At 42.7% G+C, this 13,012-nt stretch overlaps 1 protein-coding gene across 8 annotated transcripts in view; it reads left to right on the top strand.

Moving 5' to 3' along the window:
- The window catches only part of PDLIM5 (PDZ and LIM domain 5), a 111,953-nt gene that overhangs the window by 24,390 nt on the left and 74,551 nt on the right, over positions 1-13,012 (top strand). For all 8 annotated transcript variants that reach the window (XM_062574199.1, XM_062574200.1, XM_062574198.1 and 5 more), the window contains one exon: positions 11,522-11,673. In XM_062574199.1, coding sequence (XP_062430183.1) covers positions 11,522-11,673 — 152 coding nt within the window. The remainder of the gene's footprint in view (positions 1-11,521; positions 11,674-13,012) is intronic.

The raw sequence follows: 13,012 nt of genomic DNA, 5'->3' as shown, positions 1-13,012 counted from the left end.
CACCTGAACCCATTTGTCATTTATTGCACCTGCTCCTAAAAGCCTTTATTTATGAGGAGAAAACCTCCCCCTAAATTTGGGGCTTGTTATTTAGGTAGCCAAGCTGCAAGCAGTGCATTTTAGGATCGAAGAGTCGTGACTCTTGATGTCACCAGCTTGTATGACTTATGCAGACGTTGCTTGCCAAAGGTCACTGGCTCGTTTTCTGCTTCCACACGTGTAGTTATTCCTGTCTCCCACCTGCAGAAGCAGGCCCAGAGCTGCTGGTACTATGTGGTGGTGATATAGGGAACCTTGAAGAGCGGACTGGAGTCAGAAGCCATCAGACGTTTCTGGCTCTGGTGGCCTATTCTTTAACGGGACCTTTGAATGCTGCATCTTACCCAGGTGAATGTTTGGGGTGGAGGGTGGCTGCAAAGGAAAGATTGAAATGCTTCAACTTTCTTCCTCTCCCATTTCCCATAAACCAAGGGTGGCATTTCTGTAATTTTTGGAAACCGTTTGCCTTTGCTGCCTTACCTCAGTATGTGTAGGTGGTATTGTTTGGTTGGATTGCAATATTGCAATGGAAAGTGTTGCAAGTATTGCAGTCTCGACTGTTTATAGCTAAGACACAAAGAGCTTTACTGCCAGCCAGTTAAGCTTATGAGAATATGTAGCAATTTCAAAGTATTGCAGGTGAAAGTTGGTTTATCTTGTCTTGAAAACCTGTTCTGCAAATGATGGAACGCACCACTGATCGGCAAAGTCTCAGGTCTTGTTGAAGTGGACCATGTGCTTATGTGTCCTGTTAAATCCCGCTCTCGAGCACCCGGTTTCTCCACTGCTGTCAGATTGCAGCTGACTGAAGCACCTTGGTGCTCCTTGTGGGGAAGGAGCGGGTGCTGCGAAGCCTTGCTGTGCCGTCCCGTCCGACCTCAGGCGAGAGACGTTTAAGTCTCCTGCGCGGCCGTGCTGACCCTGACACTAGTCACGGAGTTGGTAAGCCTCCAAGTGGAAGGAAGCGTGAAGTTGGAATATCCCTCCTAGGACAGCTCTTCTGCTCCACCCCTAAGAAGCTTCTTGGATATTCTCGTTTCCTTTTTTCCTAGAGATTTTGATTGCTTTCGATGTTCGTGTGTAGTATCTGTTGAATTCAGACTAACGTGGAGAGTTTCTTTTGAGGAGAAGATTCCAGCTGTGAATGTCTTTCAGGGTTTTTCTCGAACGCCCTCGTAGTTCGGATAAGCCTTCGGTCGGAGGGCACGTAATCTCTTGCACTTTCGGCAGAGCCCTGCCCGCGAACAGCTAGTCCCGTGTCCTGCAGAAACTTTAGGAAAATCGGTAAGACTAGGGATAGCACGGAGTTGAGAAGAAAAGGTCATCATGGGTGTTGCCATCTTAGTGGTCAAAAAGGATGATTTTAGAACGGTGAGAAACCTTGCTCTTCGTTTCATGTGGTTTGTACAGAATTCAGATAAAAGCAACATGAAAAAATTAAGTTGTGCTTCTTGATGTGTCTTTTTTCTTTTTGTAATGAGAGATTATTACTCTTTCCAAAGTGCTGTTTCCACTGGTTCTAGAAGAAGTATACTTGCATAGAAATGGTTTTGAATCTAGCATGAGTCTTCCTTACAGTACAAGTATTTTGTTAGCTACTTGGTGAAGAAGCCTCAAGTAACCTGCTGGAAACAAAATACATGGAATAGTCAGGTTCCCTGGTTATAATATGTTTATCAAAAGCCTCATGCTTGTGGGATGGTGAGACTTTCATTTTCAAATACTGTTAGAGGTATTTAAGAGGCTACGTGGAGGTCACAGAGGTCGTGAAAAGAGGGAGTTAATCATACAGAGGCCAATGACCCCTACGTAAGCAAATAACATTTTGTACTGTTATCAATGTTTAAAAAAGCAAAAATCTATTGACCTCCTACACTGTGTCTCAGATCCAGTTTGGAGAAACAAATGGCTTTTGGGGTTGGGTATTGCGTTTTTAAATCCAGGACCTGGAATTGTTTCTTAACTTGGTCTATAACCAGCAGCACATAGTAGTTTTTTGTCAAAATGCTGGAGCAGACTTGATTTTAGCCCTAAAATTTAAGGCTGGAGATGATTTAACTTTTTATCATCCTTAGATGTGATCCTGAAATAGTTTACAGCTAATATTTAGGGTGTGGGATTGGTGGTGGTGTTTTTCCTTTGGAAAATGTTGTAACTTCAATTTTTGTAGTATAAAGCTTAGAGATCCCAGCATATGAGCAAAAAAAAAATAAATAAATAAAAAGAGAGAGAGAGAGAGAGAGAGAGAGAAGTCACCCAAGCTGTGAGCACTAGCCTGTATTTTATAGGATTCATCTGCAGGTGATACACTCAGAGCAAGTGATAAATTGCTGCATGGCAGATACTTGAAAGGTTGAGTTTTCTATGTTGTTTTTTCAGAAGCTGTTTGATAACCAGCCTCCAGCCTTATTCATTGCTTAGCTGCCTGTGTAATTTTTGGATCTCTAAATGTCCGAAACCAAAAAAAAGCTGTGGCGTGACTCAGGCATTAGGGTAATTTAGCATTATGATTAGCAGTTTTGGTGCAGCTCACAGGAGTGAAATTCAGATCAGTCAGAAATATCAGTCATGATATTTGTCCTGAACAGTGTCCTACTTTGTCTGGACAAGTGCATTTTTTCATTATGTGTTGCCTAAAAAGAAAAATGCTGAAAATCTTCATGTGATGTTATAATACGGGTCCCCAACAGAGAGGAAGAATGGCCTTTTCAGAATAGCTTTAGAGAGGGCTCTGTGTATGTACCAAATCTGTAGTGTTTTATACACGGTGTTTTAAATAATGTATCTTTAAGCTGGAAATGTATAAGCTGAAGTCATGTAAAAGTCATGTTTGAAGTCAAGTAAACTAAAACTGTGTTGTGTGTATATAATATAGAAATGCAAAATTAAATTTCAAATTGCTATATAGTCTCGTGAGCTTTATTAGCTGGCAATAAACCTTTTTCGTATCTTAGCTCTAAACAGCTGGTACGAATTTATTGAACAATGTGTAACTCCTTTAAAATGTGTTTCTTGTTTTCTGGGGTTTTTTTATTGGACTTTTGTTCTGCAATATTTTATACTTTGGGTGCTTAGCCAGTAGGTGTCTGGTTTGAAATAAGTGTCTGCTGCAGTATTCCCTTGATGTATAAAAGGCAAGATATGCACTAGGATTTACTAGTGTCTCCTATTTCTTTTTTATGTCTCTGTTCCAGAAGTTTTGATTTTTGACTAATGTTCAGGACATCTCTATCCGTTGCCTTAAATTAAGGCATGTACACGTAGGACTGCGTTTCTGTTTATCTGGAAGGAGTCTCGGCACATCCTCGTAGTAAGTGTGGTTGGTTTAACCCGTTACTTCCCGCGCCATTCGGAGCACGCTTGTTTATCTGCGCTCATCCGTCTTGTCTCGCTTGGGTTGAGGCGCTCTTGTCTTGTCCTTTTTTATTCCGCCTGACCAAAGGAACGTGCTAAGCGTTAGCGCCTTTGTGCTTGGAAAAGTAAACCCGGGATTGACGTGGTGCAGTCGAGCTGGGGAAGCTTCTGCAGCTCGCCGTGTCTCTTCTGCGCCCTCTCCGTGGGCGCCGAGCCGCAGGCTCAGAGCGGGGTTGGCGGCAGCGGAGCTCGTGCCGCGGGCCCCGCGCTGGGGGTCACCGAGCGCAGCGGCGTTGTTCTCCCCCTGCCGTTGCCTCCCAGCCATCCCTGCCTGCAACGAGGAAGTGCCTTTTTCTCCTGCATCGTGTTGGCGACCCTTTTCTTTCAAGCCGTATTCAGATGTTGCTTTCTCATCCATAACATTTGCAAGATTGGACTTCTCTTCTCTTACCAGGTTGCAAAATCTGTCGTCCAGTCTCATCCTTACAGTTTCTCAGCTGACTTCCATGTCTTTGACCTCGCTGTTCTCAGGTCCTTTCTGAACAGAATTGCCAGAAGTGTCCCCCTCAGTTGTCACTTGAGCTGCATCACCCTCAGCCTGCAGCTGCTTGAAGTGTGGTCTCTTCTTTCCATCATAAGATAAGTTTTTGGCTCTTACAACCCTACTGTACTTCTCAGGTCTATTATTTTGCTGCTTCTGCTCAGGAATTTATTCGCTCACTGAGAATTTGCTCGCTTCGTGTTTCTTCGTATGCCACTTTTAAAAGCGGCAAAATTCTCTCTGTGAAACTAATGTGGCTGCTCTTATTGCTGCGTTTGGATTTAACCTTCGAAACAGATTTCAGCTACAGTTCTTGCAGAAGGCCAGTGCTGGATAGCATTAAGGGGAGCTGTGCCACCTGACAATGACTTGTGCCAACAGGGAGTACTCATAGTGCCTGAACTTGCCTCGGTTTTTGTCTTTACTTATGTTGTGTAGCTTATCATTATCTAAATTATATATTCTTTGAAGCAAATGGATAGTTCTTATGTGTTTCTGCATGTCTGTTTCTGGATTAAAAAAAACTCGAAATGACTGCTGGTATATCATAAGGCATTTCAATTTATAGTGGCTTTTCTTGCCATTGGCTAAGCAGTGTGAGTTTTTGTCAGATGAGATTTCAGTTCATATGTCCCCAATTCTTTCTTTCTGATTGCTTTACTTGCATATGTGGGATTGCTTTATTAGTGAGAGATGCTGCTCCTCACTACTGCCGAGTACAAGAATCTTCTTTGCATCTCTCACGTCTCTCTTCCAGGGGCCACGAAGGGCTTTGTTTAAAAATTAGGAGGTTAAAAACCAGGAAGGGCGCTCTTCTAACAGTAGCAGTTCCATGTTGTCTCATCTCTGGTGTTACTTTTTCAATTTAACTTACTATTCTTACTACTTTTGTCCTATGTGTGAATAGTTGAAGGAATGTGTTTTTGTTCCACTGAATTTTTTAGTAGGTTTTGGCTATTTTGCTCTGATTTTCTTCCATTGCTTCAGGTCACCTTTATCTAGTTGCTTCACAGTTCCTTAAAGGTTATTTCTTTCAAGGGTTTCTTTATCTTTTGTCCACTGTTTGAACTGCAGGGAATGCAGTAAAGGCAGAACAAGATCTTATTCTGTGTAATTTAAATTAGAATAATTACATACTGGACATAAAGGCAAGATGTAAAGTATATCCTACTGAGAGGGACTAAATCACAGAACCTGAAAACCTCATGAAAGCAAGATGACATATAATCAGCTAATAAGGTTATTAGAGATCTACATGGATGTTTAGTTGAACTAATTTTATTATCTGTAAATGAATAAAAATAACTCTCTTTGGGAAGGGAGGAAATACACCATTATATGAACTGCAGCAATTTTAATATGTGTGACCTTTACAATATAGAAGGTGGATTTCTTCTTTGGAAAAAGCTGAATTGAATCCCTTGCTTGAATTAAGCTCCATTAAAGAATAGTAACTGTGCTTTAGTTTGGGTTTCTTTAGGAATTTTGGTCTAGATCTGTATAGGCTTTCAATTTATCTTTTTTTTTTAAAAAAAAAAAAAAAAAAAAAAAAGATGTACTGTAGCTGGAAAGTGTGTGTGTGTGTGCGGGGAAGTGGAATAAGCTCCAGCAATAGAACATATTTTTGTAGCTCTCCAGAGCGTAGTGGTGGCTTTGGGATGCAGTGCTGCTCTGCTCTTACTGATAGCTGAGCCTGTGACCAAATGGATGCTGCGGGCGGGCGAGGGCACCCCAGCGTCAGCAGCGCTTCTCCTTCTTTCCCCTGTAAAAACAACAGGCGTTTGAAACTGCTATTCTGATGCAAACCATTTGGCTCCTAAGGTGATGCCTCTTCGGCCTCCAAGTAATTTGCATGCTTTCATTATGGAAGCAATTTGTGGTGGTCATCCAAAATGTTCCCCCCTCCCGCAAACTGGAAGAGAAACTCTGCAGGCTTAAATGCACCTCACAAAAGCTAAAGCAGCCGTGCAGGGATTACATTACGCTTCTAGCTCGGTTTTCATTCCATTTCCTCTTTCTGTCTCTCTGCAAAATTAACTAGGCAATGATCTTTTGTCCGCTGGCATATAGTCTCCCAGGGAGAAGCCTGGATTAGTTCTGCACACTCTCCAAACAGAAGAAGACTCTCTAAGAGACGAGACAGCCAGTTAAAGTAAGTAGGGCTCTGAGGCATGCCAACGGTGTGAGAGCACAAATGAGCTCCTTGAGAGAAGGCCTAGTGAGAGCTACTGGTTTAGGGTCTTGAATGTCTGCAGGCGTTCTGGCACCCGACCGTAAATCACTTTCCATCGCTCACAAGTACGAAGAAAGCGAGCTTTTTTTTCAGAAATGCCCACCTACGTCTTTCAAATATGATTTTAGCCGTGATGTTGGAATTACTTGGGTTTAGTCCTTTTGACAACTAGTTTTTCTGACATTGTGGCATTATCAGAACATGAATCAATTTTCTTATCCTGTTTTTCTGGGGGTCACCAGTTTTGCCTGTCCCCTCTTGGTGATAGTGTTTTTATCTGATTGCTTCAAATGAATCACAAAAGCAAGACCTGATGTTTAGAGCCTTGTTAGATGCCATTCTAGGAGAAATCCTCCCACTGCTAGTGTGAACTTTGATTTATTTGAATCCCTTGAATTCCAGTGGGAATTTCCGGGTCTTAACTCTTATTTCAGTACCTGAATAAAAAGCTTAAACTGCACATAAAATCCATGAATTATATCAGAATTTACTGCTGCATATTTAGCTTTTTGCTTTTCTTTGATACAGAGAAGCTAGAAAATGGAGATCATCCTGTCTACTAAGTGGTGTTGAATTTGCAGTAAAGATGGTATGTAGGTCTTGTGTCAAAAACAGCAAAAGTGAGAGCTGAAGGCCCCTTGTATGAAGTCATATCTGCCTCTGCTTCCTTGCCTCCTGCAGCATTGAGCTATCTGAAGGGAAGAGGAGGGGGAGAGGAAGCACAGATGAAACCCTTTCACGGGGGGGCAAAGCTGCGAGAAAACCACAGTCAGTCAAACCGTGACAAGTGAGAGGTGGCACCAGCTCGTTGTCTTCCTGGCACTAGCGCATGGAGACCCTTCAGGCTTACCAAGAACCTCTTCTGGGGCAAGCCAGTGAGACTGGGGACTTGTTTTTCCATTTCAGAGTCCTAGCCTTCAGGTTAATCTCTTTAGTGTTAATGAAAAATAGAAGATTGCCTACTCCAAAGGCCTATGCATTGTGCAGTGATCCTATTTTGTGAGCTTAATTTGCATTTTAGATCCTAAACTGCTTTCAAGCCAGTTTTGCATAAGAGTAATTTGTACTGCGTGGTGCCTCCTTTGCTGTATTCAGCAGCCAGCATCCTCTCTGGCTCCTTTTTGGGTGCCTGGCTTGGTGTTTGGTGCACACAGGGATGTGTAATGATATGTGTGTGTATGCAGTGGGTTATCTGAAGTGTAACAGCAGGCTGGAGAACTCTGTGTAGGACACCAGATAAGACAGTATTGACAGTGACATACAGCCCAATCTCCTTCAAATACTTGTCACCAGGATTACTGCTGAGGATGAGTACCAAGCAGAGCTGAGAACAACGTGTGAGAGTTTTGTGGGTTATGTGGATCATTTTTCCGTGGATTATGTGGAAGGGCTGGCCTGGGTGTGCTCGGTCATGCCACCGCGCGAAGGCCACCGGGGAGCTGCTGTACGCCGCGGAAAAGGGCTGAAGCCAGCCTGTGCACGAGTGCCTTCTCACCACGGTGGGAGACAGCCCCTCACGGCGGGGTTCAGAGCCGCCCTGAGCAATGTTCGCTGCTGACGCCGGCAGCTCTGCCCTCGGCCTGAGCGGAGGGTCGCCAGGGTTGACATTCACTGCCGGGGCGCAACATCGCGCGGGTCGGCTGCAGCTCGAGCGGATTCAAGACCGTGCTGGCAGGCAGCGTGGAAGAGATGAAAGGCAGTTTCCACCTCTGTTCTAATAGGCGTTGTCTTTGGAGGAACTGCAATTTGAGTGTTTTGCTTATTACTGCACAAGAGCTCAATAATAATGATATGGTCCGGGAAGAGATGCTTGTCACGTCATCTTAGTCCTGTAAGAAAAAAAATGATTATATGTTAATTAGAAATGAGTTAAGCTACGAATTGCACTGATTCAGAGATATGTGTGTGTGTATATATGCACACACACACACGTGTGCATGTGTGAGTCTGTATATATGTATACATGCGGACATACACTCTTTCCCTGGAAGAAATCTTTGGGGAAAGAGCTCTTTTTATCTTCAAGCTTTAATGAGATATTTAAAGGGATGCGGGTTTTTTTTTTTCCTTTAAATTCTTTTTATATTGTTTATTACAGAATGAAATAATGATTTTATTGCCCGGCGGTTTTGGCTGCTTGCTTTTAAAAACTTGAGGCTTAGGACTAGCTGAAATCAGTTTTTATATCGCTGCTTGTGAAGTTCGTCTTAAATGAAGCTTGTCTTTTGTTAGCTCTGAGTTTGCTTAATTCAGATGGTTAAACAAACAAAAGAATTGTATATGTATGTGTGTGTGTGTATATATATATATATATATATGCGTGTACACACACACACACACACACTTTTTTTTTTTTTTTTTTTTTTTTTTTTTTGGTTCAACCAAAACTGAAATCTAATACTAGGCATTGGCTTGAGTTGTGTTCATCGGAAAGCATCCCGACCGTCCCTGACCGGCTGGGTTTGGGCTCTGGGCCGTGCGGCCGGTTGCTGCCCGGGGCCCCGGCGGAGCTTTGCCGAGGGGTGGCCGGTGGGGTGACCGGCTGTGGGACGGCTCTGCTACCCCCGGCCCCCTCAAGATGAGCTTCCCAGAGCATGCAGACGTGAACCTAAGTACCAGGAAATGTTTCTGCTTGGGCAGGTTTTAGTTTTAGAAGTTGTCAGTGTAACTTTACATAAATAAATAAACACATATACACATAAACACATGCACACCCCAAAACAGCAGCAACCAAACACCCTCAAAACCTCGCCGTGTAGTCGTAACCCGTGCTTGTTCTTAGAAACTTGACTCGTATTGTAAGCACAGAATTTAAAACAGATCCGTCGGGCGTCTCTGGAGTATTTCTGAGGCGCGTAGCGGCTGGTCGGGTTACAGGTAGCCTGGTTTGTGGTTTTGTCGCCGTGCTCTCCCACGCGGACCTCCTGCAGCGCCCGCCGGGCCGCGCAGGTGCGGTACCCAAGGTGTGTGGTGAGGCCGTGCTTGGCTCCCTGAAAGGATGTGGGCTTTAGTTGTCGGGTTTTGACTTTTGCCCATCAGTTGACTTGATTTTCTGTTTTTAAGCAGACTGTGGTTCACCTCAGGCTGGTACTGACTCAGGCTAGATACTTTTATTAGTTTGTGATGATAATGTGCAGCTACAGAGTCTGGGAAATGTCAAAATTGAGGGTCACAGGGTACAAATGTGTCTGCAGAGTGTAAAGCATCCTTAAATATTTGAAATGTTCCAATTCCTACGACGACGAATTGCTAGGTAGGAGTTTCCTCGAAGTACCAACCTCACCTCTGCTCCTTAGCCAAATCCCTTAGCCAGAAGCGCTCGCTCTTAGTTGGGTGTTTTATCCGCCGTGTCTCGATGAGAGCATCACCGCTCTGGATCTCCCCGACCGTGGAATAATTCCTTCCACATAAAAAAGCATAGCTATCCTTTCGACCTTTCATTTTTAATGCCCTTAAGCCCCATCCCCTTTTTGAGACGTTGCTGACAAATGTCAGCATGCGGTAACATCTCTGTTTAAAGAGCTGGTCACGACTTATTTGAGAGTCTTCCCTATAAATAGCTGCATTGGTCATAACTCTCTGTAGGCTTGGTGGGTTCCCTGGCCTGAGCTTCGGAGCCGCCAGGTTCTCCTAGCTCAAAAGATGGGTCTGTGTACCAGATCATGAGCAATTCTGACTTTGTCTTTGAAGCCTTTTGAAAAATGATGTGCTACACAAATTATAATGCCTATGAATTTAGTAAGCCCAGAAGGTTTCTGAGTTGGTTTATTTTCTTTCTCCTTTGTCTTCCACTTCTTTCCTCTGGTGGGACTGGCTTTGCTTCCTCGCGCTTGTCAGCACCCTTCCGTTTCATCTCTGGGCATGATTGTTTTTTTGAAGTATATATTTGAGGAGCTAATGGATACTGTGAATCTGAAGGGCTGGAGCATCTTCCTACCTCTCCTCCCCCCCCCCCCCCCCCGCCCTTTGAATGGAATGACGTGTTTTAATAGCACAGTAGTAACACTAAAGGGGAGGGATTTTCCTCATTTGGTTTAATCTTTGGCAATTGTTTTTAGTTGCTAGTAGTGCTACTGCAAGTATCTATGTGACATAGACTGATGTTCAGAAATGTCAGTCGTGATCTGCTAAGTGCAAAATTTAAGGCTTTCGCTGTATGTTCTCAAACTGTATTTTTTGGAGTATTCCTTTTGCAGCATTAGGCACAGCTTTCTCAAGTAAAGAACTTGCCTTCAGAAAGACAGATAGATGCTCAGCGTTAGTATTAACCACATTGAATAGGCTATGGGATGCTTTTTCACATGCTTAGCAACAGGTGACTTATTTTTCCTCATACTGCTGTTCACATCCAAAAAATATAGAAAAGTGCTTTTCCAAAGACTAGCCTCATGATCATGTGTAAAGAAGTGGTGAAGTTTTGGATGCAAAGTACCAGCTGCTACAGCCTCTCTGGTATAAGAAAGGAAATATCTCTGGAAAAAAAAAAAAAAAAAAAAGAGGGAATTTGCACTGTACAGGATTGCTCTCTGTAGCTAGCTATAAAGTGATCAACAGACTGAGAACAACAAAGTAAATTGGTGCATAAATCTTGCTATGTGTTGCGTTTTTATTTCTGCCCTTGGGAACAAAGCTAGTTGAAATTCAGTGGAATCAGATGAGAAGATTAATTTATTGCTCAATGAGGGGTCAATAACATGAACTTCACAAAGGTTTCTGTTGCTAGACTATTTCATGCAACGGGACTGAAGGCAGTTGAGCTGAACTTTAGCAGTAACTTTGATCGAAGAGGCGGACTGGCCAAGAGGCCTCTCTTACCCAGTGTGAATATACTGCAGGTCACTGGGGCCATAAACCTACCAAGAGAAGGGCAGAACTAAATTCTTGAACTGGACAATCTGCAGTGTTGAACTTTTGACTTCCTAGTAGTTACAGTTGGAGAAAAGTCAGCTTCACTATTAATGAAATGTTCCATGCACATGAGCTGGCCCTTGATAAATACATAAACTTTGAAGAGTTTGCTTAGGTGGAAAATCTAGAATGAGAAATGAGAGGCGGGAACTTTGAGTCCAGGAAACTGTGTGCGTGTTCCTGCTTGCTTGTGCTGGACTCTTGGTGAAGGTGCACAACTTTGAGCCGATCAGGTAGTAGCGGAACCTAATTTTGACAACTGGGAAAGGCCGTGCAATGCTTTTCCTGTGAAATGCTTTAAGTGAAAGAAGAACAAGAACATATAAACGTGACTTCACTCGGAAGGATAGTAGATGCACAGTAGCTTCCCCAGGGACACAGAAAATGCAATGAATGTAAAGCTAACGCACCCGAGTTGCTCACTCGCCGTGTTTGTGGTATTTCAGCTGAACGACAGCGGCAAGGCAGCCCGAGCAAACGTGGGGGTAGGCGATGTGGTTCTCACCATTGATGGCATAAGTACAGATGGGATGACTCACCTGGAAGCGCAAAACAAGATCAAGGCGTGTACAGGCAATTTGAACATGACTCTGCAAAGGTAAGACAGCATTTTCTTTAATAATAATAATAAAAAAAAATCATCATCATAACAGTTGTTTGGAGGATAAAAACATGCAAGTGGTTTGGCACACTGTGTGCAGCTAAGTGGCTGTGATTGAAAGATAGACTGTCACAGTCTGAAATGTGTCTTGATTTATAGCATTTTAGAAAACTTACCAGAGGTTAAATTATATGAGTGGATAAAAATCTTTTCCAACCTTCTGTCGCCTATTGTAGACTATGTGAATTCTAGTTCCTCTTCCTCTTTGAACTTCAGGTTTGTTAAGTGCTTTAATTAAAAACAGACCTGAACCAGGCTCTCCCTGCTCTTTTCCACCTGATTCCAGCTATTGCTTGTGAGCACTTTTCCTTGGGTCATGTCCTTCCTCATCATTTTTGTTCACCAAACTCACCGTACTCCTTTACATCTGTCTGCTATAGTCTTAATCAGTGTTGCTTCTGAATGTCCAGCAACCAAAATAGCAGCAAAAGCATCTGATTAGGGTCTTTTTCTTTCTTTTTCAAACCAGGCAGCCTTGTATGTTCAGCAGGGCTAGCCAGCGCAAGCAGCCAGAATTTGAGCCTTCAGTCTACACTAATGGGTTTACCATTGCTCACACCTATACGAGGTCTTGAAAAGCAGGAGTGTGTGTCATTTTCCATCCTGAAAAATACTTGCTAAGAAAGTGGCACGCTTCAAGCAAATCCTGTCAGCCTGTGAATGTATGTTTTGGAGAGGTCTGCAATACTTCTGTTCATATTTTTCTGTTAAAAAAAAAAAAAAAAAAAAAAAAAAAAAAAAAAGTATATTCTAATTTCTAATACAGGCTTCCTGAACCAGCTGTAGTGAGATTTCATTGTTGAATAGGATGATAATCTGGTAGCATTAATAGTAGCATTAGGAATGGTTCTTTTGAACAAGTACCTAGAACATACTCTTGAAGAAATTATAGGAGGCATAACATGATTAATCAAAAATAGCCTCAGATTTTGTATTACAAAGCTGATATTGCAGGTAAATGGTAATAAGAGGGGCAAAGTCAAGAACAAACAGAAGAGTTAAAAATACAGCAAGCTCCTCAAAAGTGAACTATATATTGGAAGGGACGGTCTTCAGTTTTCCTAAAGACAAAACTAGTGCTTAAGTACAGTCACACCATTTCCAGGTGTTCTGCCGACTTAGTGAATAGTTGGCTTTTTCATAAGAATATTTGAGCATTACTTCCCATTATATTACCTATTGAATATATTACCATATGGAATCCCTCTGCTACTGATGGATAGGTTTGTTTTAATAGTTAACCTCTGAGGTATGAAAATAGTGTAATCAGTGACAG

The sequence above is a fragment of the Rhea pennata genome, chromosome 4 (genome assembly GCF_028389875.1).
Source record: "Rhea pennata isolate bPtePen1 chromosome 4, bPtePen1.pri, whole genome shotgun sequence".
Lineage (NCBI taxonomy): Eukaryota > Metazoa > Chordata > Aves > Rheiformes > Rheidae > Rhea > Rhea pennata.
The sequence above is the reverse complement of the archived record's forward strand: the minus strand, read 5'-3'. Positions and strand labels throughout refer to the sequence as shown.